The 13,226-nt window shown below is 45.7% G+C and overlaps 1 protein-coding gene across 50 annotated transcripts in view; it reads right to left on the bottom strand.

Moving 5' to 3' along the window:
* Nucleotides 1-13,226, bottom strand: part of SORBS1 (sorbin and SH3 domain containing 1) — a 259,100-nt gene that overhangs the window by 99,527 nt on the left and 146,347 nt on the right. For 26 of the 50 annotated variants that reach the window (XM_017894526.1, XM_017894534.1, XM_017894551.1 and 23 more), the window contains 4 exons: nucleotides 10,959-11,675; nucleotides 9,977-10,345; nucleotides 6,138-6,282; nucleotides 1,645-1,674 (listed from right to left, as the gene is read on the bottom strand). In XM_017894526.1, the coding sequence (XP_017750015.1) occupies nucleotides 1,645-1,674; nucleotides 6,138-6,282; nucleotides 9,977-10,345; nucleotides 10,959-11,675 (1,261 nt within the window). The remainder of the gene's footprint in view (nucleotides 1-1,644; nucleotides 1,675-6,137; nucleotides 6,283-9,976; nucleotides 10,346-10,958; nucleotides 11,676-13,226) is intronic. The other 24 variants (XM_017894549.1, XM_017894550.1, XM_017894552.1 and 21 more) reach the window with 3 other exon arrangements.

The raw sequence follows: 13,226 nt of genomic DNA, 5'->3' as shown, positions 1-13,226 counted from the left end.
TTTTTTTTTTTTTTTTTTTTTTTTTTGAGAATCAATCTATTGCCTTCAATAGTTTCTCTCAAAGAGTCCATTAACAAAGAAAAGTTACACCACACTATTAGCAGCTCAAGGGCAGCACAGTTCCCCGATATAGCCTCAGAGTCCGGGGCAGTGCAGGATACAAAGAAGGCCCTGAATACAAGGGTAAGTGAATCCACAGAGTGCCGCCTGGTAACAGGAACGCACATCTATTAAGCCACACATCTATTAAGCAGCAGCTCAGGGCTGAGCTGTTAATGAGCAGAATCTCGTTTGATCGTCATACAACCTGGGAGGCACTGCTGCTTTCCTCACTTGATAGTAAGAAAATGGAAGCCCAGAGACATTAGATAACCTGCATGAGGCAGCACCAGACCCAGGATTCAAAGCAGAATGGCTACAGGAAGCCACAAGGAAATAGCTACACATTCGCCTTCCTGGGTTCCCTCCCCTCTCTGACATGGCCCCAATCCTCCACACTTTATCAGGGGTGAGCTAATTATATTTGTATATGTCTGATTATATTTGCAGTCACTCCCCACCATCAACTCTTGCCACCTGCCACACTCAAGTGTGGTCAGCACAGAGGGCAGCACTGGCATCACCAGGGAGCTGGGCAGAAATGCACATTCTCTTGCCCAGGCACAGTAGCTGGTGCCTGTAATCCCAGAACTTTAGGAGGCTGAGGGGGGGGAGGATTGCTTAAGGTCAGGATTTGAGACCAACCTTGGCAACATAGTGAGACTCCAGTTCTACTAAAAAAAAATACTTTAAAAAAACTAGCTTGGCATGGTGGAGCACACCTGTAGTCCCAGCTACTCAGGAGGCTGAGGTAGGAGGATCACACGAGCCCAGGAGTTCAAGACTGCAGTAAGCTATGACTGTGCCACTGCACTACAGCCTGGGTGAGAGAGCAAGACCCTGTATCCACCAAAAAAAAAAAAAAAAAAAAAAAAAAAAAAAAAAAGAGAAAGAAAAGGAAAGGAAAGAAAAAGAAATGCAAATTCTTACCCATACCCATTAAATCCTAATCTCTAGGGGGATGGCCCAGGAATCTGAGTTTTGACAAACTCTCCAGGAATTTCTGTATGCCAGCTCAAGTTCAAGAAGCAGTTTTCTCACACTGTCTTCTGGGCACTGCTGGTCTAAAGGTTCTCACCTGGACCCACCACCCCACGGGCATCTACTGGCATTTGGGCTTGCCACCCAAAAAGGAGAGAACTTGCCCTCATCTCCTAACCCCTGACTCCTCACATCCCAGAAGGGAGACAGAAGCAGAGGAAAGATGACCTCTTCAGAGAGGCCTGCCATGAACACTGTATCTAAAGCTGGACTCCTGGTTCTTTTTAACCCAGAACATCCTGTTCTTACCCATCAAGGCTCTTATCACAGTTCCATGGGACATGTTTATTAGTGTGGCTCACTGGTCTGGTCTGTCCACCACCCTGCAAGCTCCAGGGAGGCAGGAACTATGCCTATTTTCATCATCTTGGTAGTCCAGCAACAAAGAGTCTCCCAAGACATCAGAGGACCTCGGAAGATATTGCTGATTGAACATCGGGCGGTGACCGGAAGACAATTTCAACAGGAATAGAGTTAACACATAAATAAATATTTCTTACCTACCTGAAAGGCTACTGAGTCGTTTTTGCTGTTCTGTGATAAAAGAACACACAGTGTAAGTAAGATTTATACAGCACATAGTAAGACCAAGAAGCCCTGGCATAACTCGTTAGGATCTCAACCCTGAGTCCTCACTGTCCTCTGGACTTAAATGGTACAGTACGCATGTAGCCAGCTGACTGCTGGGGTATTAGTGTGGCTGCCATTATGCCAGTGTGGTGTCTCCCAGCCCGCCCCGCTTCCAGATCTGCACCAGGATTCAGGGGACTGCCACAATTTTCTAGTTGTTTACATCTTATCTCAAGAGGATTCCATAATAGAAGGGAATCCACCCAACCCTCAAACTTCAAGTGAGCAAGACCTTATATGACCCCAGTCGTGGTACCTTTTGAGGGAAATGTAATTATAAACACAACCATGGCATTGACTGTCTCCTGAGAGCTTGCTAAATGCCAGACGCCGTTTTAGGGCTTTTACAAATAACACTTGTAAACTTTGCAACAACTCTAGTAGTTGGGTACGATTATTCTTTCCCATTGTACAGAGGAGGAAACGAAGGCCTAGCCTTAGTCACGATAGTAATCTGGCTTGTCCAGAGTACAAGAGAAGTCCTTAAAAAATCAGCAATGGCCGAGAAACTTCAGATAAGGGGCACAAATCGCCCAAGAGAACACTGAAAAGCAGCTGGATCTAGAACCTGGGTCCCTGACTCCTAGTCCACAGTTCATTCCAATTCTAGTCATCAAGACCTTGCTGGTCCTTGGCATTGAAGGGCTATTGGTTTCTCGCCATCCTGGGCACTCGCGTGGAAGGTAAGCCACTATCTCCTTTGTGGAGTCCTATGTGTACGTGCTATGAGACGACAGCACAAAAATGACCTTTACCTTCCACAGCTGCTAAATATAAAGCAGCCACATAAATAAAAATAGAACGCTTGCCAACCCGTGGGTACTGTCATCATTCCCCTTGGCTGCATTCCCACCCTCCTGCTACAATCAGTGTGAACCAGAAGTAAACAGCAGATAGCCCAGGAGCTCACAGCCTGGGAAGCGGTGCCTGGCCACCTCTGCCATGTGGATGAGGTTCGTACTGGCTGAATATGCAGAAGCCCAGTGCAGCTCTGGCCTCAGCTCTGCCAGCAACTTTCAGATGACAATGGCCAATCCACTAAATCTCTCAGCCTCAGTTTTCTTGTGTTATGTCAAAGGGCCCTATTGGTACTAAGGGGACCTATGGTTCCCACACACTATTCTGAAGGCTGCTGAGCTCCAGCTGGCAGAAGTGAATGTACTCCACCTAAAAGACCACGTTGCCAACACAGCGAAACCCCATTTCTACTAAAAAATATAAAAATTAGCCAGGCGTGGAGGCACACACCTGTAATCCCAGCTACTCCAGAGGCTGAGGCACAAGAATTACTTGAACCTGGGAGGCAGAGGTTGCAGTGAGCCAAGATCGTGCCACTGAACTCCAGCCTGGGTGACAGAGAAAGACCTTGTCTCAAAAAATATATAAATGAATGAATGAAAAAGACCACATTGGCCAGGCACGGTGGCTCATGCCTGTAATCCCAGCAATTTGGGAGGCTGAGGCAGGCAGATCCCTTGAGCCCAGGGGTTCAGGACTAGCCTAGGCAACATGGTAAAACCCCATCTCTACAAAAAATATTTAAAAATTAGCCAGGTGTGGTGGCACATGCCTGTGGTCCCAGCTACTGGCATCGAGAGGCTGAGATGGGAGAATCACCTGAACCTGGGAGGTTGAGGATGCAGTGAGCCATGACTGCACCACTGCACTCTAGTCTCAACAACAGAGTGAGACCTTGTCTCAAAAAAAAAAAAAAAAAAAAGACTATGTTATCTCCAGTTTTGAGGTGTGAAATGGCCTTTCTTTCATAGGATGACATGCAACACAGAAAACAGCAGCCACTTTCTAGTGGTGTTATTTTAAAGCATTAGAATGAAAAGCCCTAGGGTGATCCCTAGACTGCTTCATGTATCCATAAGTCTGGGAACCTCTGAGCTCTAGTTCTCAGGGTGGTTTGTGGGCCGGTGGCACTGGCATGCCTAGCAAGCTCGCTGAAAATGTAGAATCTCGTGTCCTCCACCCCAAATCTCTTGAGGTGGAACCTGCAGGTTAACAAGACTCTCAGGATCCGATGCACATAGACTGAGAAGCCCTAAGCAAGGGGACCCACGCACCTCTTTTCATCCTGACAGCTTTCCGATTCAAAGCCTCCCTCCCAGACAGATGGTAAGTGACTCGCCTTCAAACCCATGTGGTGTGAAAACTCAGGAAAGAGAGGGAAAGGGCTGTGTTGTTCACAACCATCAGTGCCAGGCCAGAGGCTCAGTGCCCCTCTGTTTCCAGCAGGGGGAAGCTGGCCGGGAGAGACAGGATTATTGCCACACTATGCCCTGGGACAGTCTAGGCAAAAAAAAAAAGGGCGGGGAGGGAGGCATTTTTTAGGATGACAAAACTAGAATTCCAGAAGTGGAGTAAAGTTATTCCCTCAGGAGACTTTGCAACAGTTAAGAAATTATTTTTATGGGTACTGTTTATGAAGCAAAGCAGAGCTGCCAGGTTAGGCAAATTCCAAAGCAATGCCAAAAACACTTGACCTAAACCCTATTTATGATTAGTAATACGGGGCTGGGCCAGGGAGGCTCTTCTATTCTTCTCGACTCTTCCTGCCCTACCTGCTTAGTGAACATATGGTTTTGCTCTTTATGGAAATCTATCATTTAATTCCAAAAAATGAATGCCATTACTTGTATCCTTTTCTGAAGGATGTGTGTCTGAGGCTGCACAATTCTGATTTTTAAACCCAAGGGCAGGACTTGGACAAAAGAGAAAGGCAAGAACCAAAGGCATTTGGGTAAATAAAAGGTATCCATCTATTCAAGGAAGAAACAAAAAGGAACTACAGGCCTTTCTGTGCCCAGAGATGTCTCACTAGGTGTCATCAGAGGGACTTGGCAGAGGCAGCTGACATTACACTTGGCATTTCCCAAAAACCAAGTTGCCTTGAGAATAAATCCCATTTTTAAAGAAACCGCCTGTCCTTCTGGGAACTAACTTAATTCCGTTTGACTGAATTTTTTTTTTTTAAATATGAGTCACAAGGAAGTTCAGAGAAACAAAATTTCACTTTGTCCCGCATTACAGACACTTTCTGGGCAAGGAGAGCCACTGCCAGTAAGGGGCATGGCACCGCTGAAGGAGAATGGGCTCCTGCATGGTTCCGTGTGGGAGCTGGGGCCCTTTTTTTCTTTTCAAGAACCCAGATTCATGGGTGAAAATTAATACAGGAGCCATACATAGTGAAAAATAACAAAACTACTAAAACAACCTTAAGATTTTAGTGGAAAGATCTGAAGTGAAAGAAAATGTTTTATTCATCTGCTTTTCAAGTTAGAAGCAGGAAACAGAAAAACTCTATTTAGTATGGAAAACAATTAAAAATAGACTCCAGTCCCATTCTCATTCAAATTAATGCAGAGAGGAAGGAGGAGGGGGGAGGAGTGGAGGAAAACTATGAAGTCAGAGAGCACAGAGTCAAAAGGAAGATGTGAGCTCTGAACAAAATAATTAAACCTCCACTGTTCTCGGAAATTCAGACTAACGAGCCCTTTCTACATGAGGAAACAGCTTGAAAACCTTACATTTCATGCTGCAAAGGACTTTTGTAAAGAGAAAATGTATTCCTGTATGGAATTCCAAAAAGGAAAGCTTGGGATTTAGAATCATCGTCTGGAATTTTAAAGCAGAAGAGTCAACATATATCCAAAGAACTTTCGCTTCACCCCACCTCAAAGCTTCTCTGCTTTTCAGAGGAGCAGAAAAACCAACCGGAAGCAGTCAGAGACACTACAGGAAACAAACACGAAAACTCTAAGCAGGGCTGCCTAGAGCTGCACAGTACAGAGACAAACAGCTGGCAAGAATGAAGGCCAGTGAGTCGTCAAGAAAAATTCAATAGTCTCTGTTTTCAAGGCACAAAAACATGTTTTACATTCCAGAAAATTTTCTACACAATATGCTTTCTTTTTTAAATTTGATACTAAAAATTCTGCTCTCTCTAAATTTCATCATGTCAAAAAACGAAATCATTTAAGATTCTACTTAAAAGAGGTATTATTGTACCTAGATTTTCGAAGCTAAATCTCTATTACCATCAAGAGACCAAACTTTTTCCTTTCTTCTTTTTTTTGGTGTTACGATTTGAAGAAGACAACCATGAACACCCAAGGAGTGGAACGAACCCAGCTTACTTATTCAGACACCCGACATCACCTCAGATCAGGGGCCTCTGTCTGTCTGCTGGGGTTTATTTTATGGGCCATGAGAGTGAGTAAACTGGGGCAAATGACCTTGGGAAACAATGGGATTTGTGAAAATTTCTGTGAAATAACAGAATTTTTGACCCAGACAGATATCATGGAAGAGCTATATTGATTCCAGTTGGCTGGGAGTGGGGCAGAAGCCTCTCTTACCTCGATTGTGCTGCAAAAGCACAATAGTCGGATTGACAATCGTTGTGGAGGGATAGGCGGATGAAGGCTTGCTAACTGGTGGAAAGGCTTGGGAATCAGTTCCAATAAGGGAAGAAGAAACTTCATTTAGTAGAGGACTGGAATCCTGAAATGAACAAACAAACAATGTAACTAACTGTAAATATAAAAAGCTAGTGTTAATGTTTTTTAAAAAGAAGAAATATAAAGCTTTACAATGATCTTAATTATAAAAAGAAATGCAATCAATGAGATACATCATATCATTAATTCCAGTTAGAAGGTTCAGCTGGAATGCTTATTCTCTTTGTTGGTATTAGTATGGGGTGGAGGAGAGAGGGAAGGTGAATGTTACTGCAAGTCTCAGCAACATCATTCATTAGGTCCACCTGCTAACAGTTGTGGGTCAATCCGGTTACTGAAAAAACAAATTCAAATCCAAGTAGAATAACATGCAAAAACCATGCAATTCCAAATGCGATCCAAGAACAAGAGCTAGTTTAATTGGGAAAAATCAGGGAAGTTTAGTACTCTGTACAGAGAAATGTAAGACAATGTGAGGACAAGAAGACATCAAGTAGGAACAGGGAGGAGTTGAGCAACAGTTTTTTCAGAAAGCTACCCTTAGCATCAACATCACTGAGCAATTTTACTGATGTTTGCTTCTGAGATTTGGATATTATCCTATCCTACTGTGACATTTTTTCACTCTCATATTAAAGTGACAAAGATCCCTAAGACTTGTGAGAATCCTGACTTTAAAAACCTGAGGTCTCTGCCAGAAATAGCAATAAAATTATTAATACTAACATTATAAGCTGCATATTGGGGATAATGCCAGTCTTTTAAAACAAAATAAGACCCCAAAAGGTACTAGGGATATTTAGATAGTTTCCTTCATGATATCTATACATTTCTATTTTTGAGTTTATAACTCGTAAATTGAGGATGCTTTTCTTAGAGGGCTTTAAGAACAAGATTTTGATAGTTACTTTTAAAGCAATAATTATCTTGAAGCAATAATCAGAGATCAACTCCTGTGAACGTACCCACAGGATGAGGGCCACCCCCTCATTCACACCTAGCCCAATGCCCTGCAGATAGCAGGTGCTAGTAAACGCCACGTGAATGACAGGTGGCATCTTTCAGCAATGGTGTGTCTGAGCAAATGTTTGTAGCAAGAAAACAAATGCTTATCAAAAGAGGATATAGGCATCAGCACCCAGGACAGCTCCTGACACACAGTAGGAACTTCACAACACTGCTTAGGTCAGTCTATCTCTTCTGACAGTCTGCTAAACAGCCGCCACTATTTAGTTATGAGGGGCAGCTCAATTTCATGAATAAAACCTTTTCTCAAGACTTGAGAAGCACGGTATGATTTTATACAAAAGTGCCTCACCTTGATTCCTCCATTTAGAAAGTGGAAAATAATTACACTTTTCCTAATTTATCTCCAAAGTGATATAATTATGATAAATGACATATCATTAAAAACTGCCTGAATGCATCCAAGAAACACAAAATATCAGGCATACAGCTCTGTAAAGTATAAATGCCTAATGCGATGTTTGGGTGGATCATATGAGCATTAAGCTCTTTACAAATTTTACTTTGTGTCTTATTTCTGGAACATCACAAAAACAGCTATTGACTAAAATAACTCAAATCAATTAACATGACTTTTATTCTTCCTTCTTTCTCTCAACTAGCTACAGATGGAGCAGGCATCAGCTCACAGCTCAGACACCATCCACAGGGGTTCCTCCTCTGTCAAGAGGAATCCAAGTAGTTTCCTTTTTCACCTCTGTTTCCCAGGGCCAAACCCGAAGCTATCAGGCCAACTGAGGTCCTTCTGGGACGTCTACAACAGGCTGATTAGTTAGGTTTGAGACATCGAGGACACTGTCCCAACTAATCTGTCCTGGTACACCTAAAACCAACTTGATATGAAAACCTAGGTCTACACAAATGATAAATTATAGGATACACAATTAAACTACTCACAATGGTCTATGAGGACACCAAACATAAGACTCACTTTACCCGCTACTCCAGGCAAACATAATCTATGTCAAAGGGAAGATGCCTGCACTCCCCAAAACAAGAGTGGCTTCTAAATTCTAAGTTTGGCTGAAGGTAGAGGGGAATAGATCAGGGAACAATCTAGCATTTTTCTCCAATGGGGCTGAGCTGCAAAATTCAAAGCTAGAGGGATAACCAAGCCCATGGGCCACACTGGGCCTGGTGCTGACCTAACTACATTGCACAGCACTAGAGATTTCAGAACAGGCCGCAGCTCAGGACCTAACAGTTCCCAGCTTTGATGTGCTTGATGCCTCATTATAATTTATCTAATAAGCCAAATAAAAAGTTTCCTTCCTGCTTTCTGCATGACTGGCTTCAGCTTAACAAGCCATTTGGAACAGTTTTGCAGGCATACATCTTTACATGAAGGGATGTCAGTAAGCGCTTAGCTCCATCAGCCAATCGCATGACCCACCAGATGACTGTATCTCAAAGTGTAGTGTGTGGACCCCAGCATCTGAAAGCCCTGAGCACCTGCTACCAAGAGAGATTCCCAGGCTCTTCTCCAGACCCACTCGGTCAGAAATTCTAGGAGTATAACCTGAGGGTGACGATTTACATTAACAAGCCTCCCTGACCCTCAGATGATCCCACGCACACAAAGCTTGAGAAGTGACCTCCTACTCCAAAAATTCCTTTGGAACAAGGCCCTGACTCATGGTTGTGCCCAGAGTACTTAGCAGAATGCCTAGACCACAGTAGAAACTCAATGATGAATTGTTAACTAACCAGTTACTTGCTTTTGTGTGACCCTGGCCCTCATTTGCCAGGGCAAGTCCTCAGCAACATAGCTAACATTCACTAGGCACCTTCTCTATGTCAAGCCCCATAACAGGAACTTTTACTACTCAGTCCCACTGAACCCGCAGCCCTGTGAGTAGATTCACATATCCCCATATTACGACTTGCACTGAAGTTCTCAGATTCGCTCAATTCCCAGGGCTCCTAAGGAAAAAGGAGACCCTGGCCCTTTGACTCAGCTTTTACTCTAAAGCAGTTGGGCTTTCCCGGCTGTGACGGGAACTCATTCCCTCACCCGCAGGATGGGACCTGAGGCATCAGGGCACTTTGACTTCCTGTGGCCACTGGTGCACTGTTTTGCCACAAAGGCTCCTGGGGCCTCCTCCTGAGGGGCCCTAGCAAATGCCTGCCTTTTGAGGTAAAAGTCCTAACATTTGTGCAGGGCTTTCAGACCCACTTGCTCACTTAAACCCAACTCTCTCACTAAAAAAAAAAAAAAATCCTAGTCTCTGTCATTTCTGCATACTACAGAGAGTTTATTTGTTTATTTACTCACTAGGTCAACATGAGAATCTCTTCCTCCCGAGATCTGCCCACTCCCTGGCAAGTAGCACCCACCACACCTGCCGTTGCTTTTCCCCATAATTCTTCAGCTTTCCTCAGCTCTCTACATGACCCCCGGCCTGGCCTGTGAAGAGCATAGCCAGTCAACATAAAGGCCACAGATGTTGTCTTCAGAGGGAGAAAGATGTGCATTCCCAACAGGACAGAGCAGACGAGGCACTGCAGAGATGGGGAACAACCCGAGAGACCCAGGGAAGACACACGGGAAGCATGCACGCTAGTGACAGGGGACACGGCTCCAGTCATCACGCAGGCACAGCGGCAGCCAGTGCTGTCCTCAGAGCTCAGAGCTTCAGTGAGAAAGGGAATGTGACTGCTGGGAGGAGACATTCAGAAAAGCCGTGAGGAGGGGAGTCCGGCAAGCTTACGGTACTTGAAACAGCTCCCGTGAGGTCAGGCTCCGAGACTCTGCGGAGGTCCTCCGGGGCAGGAGGGACCAGTGGAGGTGGTGGTGAGAAGGATGGTGGCGTCTGGCTAATGGGGGCAAAGGAGCCAGAGGTGCGGGCTGGCTGGCTGTGGTGGGGCCACCTCTGCAGATGAGGGGGAATGAAATCATCTAGAGTCGGGAAGGTCAGAGGTGAGGCGGCAGAGGCGGTCGCTGGGATTGTGGGGACGCAGCCAAGAGGCCCCAGAGATGCTGGAGGTCTGGCAGTACCTTCTTGCCCTCTGTCAGTATTAACCAGGTAGAGAGGGACAACTATTACCTCCGGCTGGGCTGCACTGGAGGAAGTGGCATCCTGTGGAAATAAGGGGGTCGTTATGGAAAGGGGTATGATACGAGGAAAGAATTCCATATTTAAACGGTTGAGAGTGGGCATGCAGTGAGGTACTCTGAGAAACATTTAATCAGTGCCCTTTCCTCAGAGTACATGAGACAGTCGGAGCTGGCCAGCTGGCCTTCTGACACTCCATGACACAGAGGGAACCCCATCCAACTCCGCTTTTCATCCATCTATTTTTGAATCCTTTTAACACTTTATGAGAGAGAAAGAGAGAACAACAGAACAGGCAGGTAGGCTGTGTTTAACCCCACAACACCACCATAGAGCCTGAAAGCTTGGAAGTAAATACAATTTCTTTGGCACCTTGTAATAAAACATGAACAATGAGTATCTCACCATGTTATTAGTCTCTGGATTCCACGCTCCAGCATACTTACACATTTACAGAAAAGAGAGACAGACAAAGAGAGTACTGTGCTGAGAGGTTCAGACAGAAGAATTCAGGATTCAAGCCACAACAATATTAATGAGGAAAGGGAGGGTAGGGCAGCCCAGTGAACAATGAGCTGCTCGCAACAGTTTTGAAAGAGACAGTGGAGAAGACACACAAACATTCCTAATTTCTTGCCTTGGCTGGATAACTCGGCTGCAAAAGGTAAGATTCTTTGCTCTTCCGGTGTTCGGGATCAGAGGTAACCCGGGGGCCTAGCACAGGTGGTCTCACATCTGGGAACGAAGCCCGAGTCCCCAGGGAAGGACTCTCGCCACGGTTAACGGCATCTTTACGGATGTCAAAGAATAGCTTGGGAGGGTCAGGAGGAGGAGCAGGGGGTGGTTTTCCTGTGCCGGCTGTGCGGGAGACAAGGCTGGGAGCCGGTGCTCGGGTGCCCGCAGCCTCCGAGGGAGTGCCTTTGGCAGGGTCACGTGCAACACGAGAGGAGTTTTCTGACGCCGCCAGGCAAATGTTATTGGATAAACAAGGTACATATAAGCTGCTGACCTTTTTAATCCCAACTGCCTCATGACATGGGTTAGAGCTCACATTCTTATGATAAACTGTCCTGGTGGCTGCATAGCGCTGCTGGGGTTGGGATGAAGCACTGGGGAACGTGGAGTCCGGAAGCAAGGAACCAGGGCATACCACACCTTTGGGAGCCGATCCAGCTGCCAGGAGGACAGAGATGGGCTGGGGTTGTGAGGGGTTCTGCTGCCTGGGGGTGCCGAGTGGGATGTAAGGCTTTGGTGAGCTCAGGTAGAGGGAATCCTTGTAGGTACTGTGGATGGTGGGGGACTGCCATGCAAAGCGGTCCTTTTGAGGGAGAGGAGGGTGTGGGGGAGAGAGAACCTTTAGCAATATTTTCAAGATACGTTATCAAACAGGGAAAAAAGAAAGAGGGAAATGGAAAGAAGGACGATCATTAGAAACGACAGCATAACATGATCTAAGCAAAAACAATTCTTAACACGTTTTTCAGCACATCCTCAGGTTAGATTCCTCCTAGTATCCACAGTTCTCTCTGAGTGAAGCCAAAGACTGAATCCCACTCACCTGGAGAGGTAGGCCTGACTCTCCTTTGCATCCAGGGAAGCTGAGCCCAGCCCATAGCAGGCCACATGCTACATCAATTTTGACACCAATCCTTGGCTGACTGCGTCTTTATTAGACGTCCTACTCAAGAAGGGCGCCAAGTGAACTAAACACCAGTGGGAGAGGCCCGAAAGCCCCCAGCTCCCTCTCAAACCTCCTTCCCTCAAGATTTATCTTCGAGCCTTTGGCCTTAGAAGTTTATGTTCACTGGAACTCTTTTGAGTGCCTTTCATTCTTTTCCCTTCGAAAAAAGGAGAATTGGAAGAACCATCCTTATTTGTGTTCACAGGAGACAGATGTCTTAATTGAGTCACTGAGATTTAGCACTCAATTCCGTAAGCATAACAAATTAAAGCGCCCTAAGAAGAGAATGCCAAGGATTTTTGAATACACATGTGCTCTTTTCTCAGAGGAAAGAATCTGATGAAGCTAATTATTAGAAGGAAGACAAGCATGAGATTAAAAGCACACAGTCTCCCATTTTTGATGTACACAAAAGAGGGGACCAGGCAATGAAGGACTGAATTGGCCTTTACCGGATTGGACTGTGCCTAGTTTGTCAAAATCCAGCCCCATGCCCATCTCACCCAGCCCACCACCACACAAAGGGAATCAGCCCCAGAGGTCAATGATCAGCCTCAGATTCACAGCTTAAGCCCAAAGCTCTGGCTGCAGGTCCAGAGGCTCGCACAGCATCCCTCTCTTTTCAACCCTGCTCCTCTTAGGGTCTCAGTGGAGAAGAGGGTCAGGAAATGGGGTAACCCTCCAGTCTGATCCTCACATCAACAAGAGTCATCTGCCAACCTGTGGCTCAACTGGGAATTAGACTATGAGATGAGGAAACTTCATTTTGCTAGATTTTCTTTTTTGTTTTGTTTTGTTTCGAGATGCAATCTCGCTCTGTCGCCCAGGCTGGAGTGCAGTGATGTGACCCCAACTCACTGCAACCTCTGCCTCCCGGGTTCAAGTGATTCTCCTGCCTCAGCCTCCCAAGTAGCTGGGATTACAGGCACAAGACACCACGCCCGGCCAATTTTTTGTATTTTTAGTAGAGATGGGGTTTCACCATGTTAGCCAGGATGGTCTCGATTTCCTGACTTTGTGATCTGCCCACCTCGGCCTCCCAAAGTGCTGGGATTACAGGCATGAGCCACTTACTGCACCCGGCCTAGATTTTCTTTAACGGCTCTTTTTTTTTGAGACGGAGTCTCATTCTGTCACCCAGGCTGGAGTGCAGTGGCACGATCTCGGCTCACTGCAACCTCCGCCTCCCGGGTCCAAGCAATTCTCCTGCCTCAGCCTCCTGAG

The sequence above is a fragment of the Rhinopithecus bieti genome, unplaced genomic scaffold (genome assembly GCF_001698545.2).
Source record: "Rhinopithecus bieti isolate Rb0 unplaced genomic scaffold, ASM169854v2 scaffold_25291, whole genome shotgun sequence".
In the NCBI taxonomy this organism is placed as follows: Eukaryota; Metazoa; Chordata; class Mammalia; order Primates; family Cercopithecidae; genus Rhinopithecus; species Rhinopithecus bieti.
This window is presented reverse-complemented; position numbering and strand designations above follow the sequence as displayed.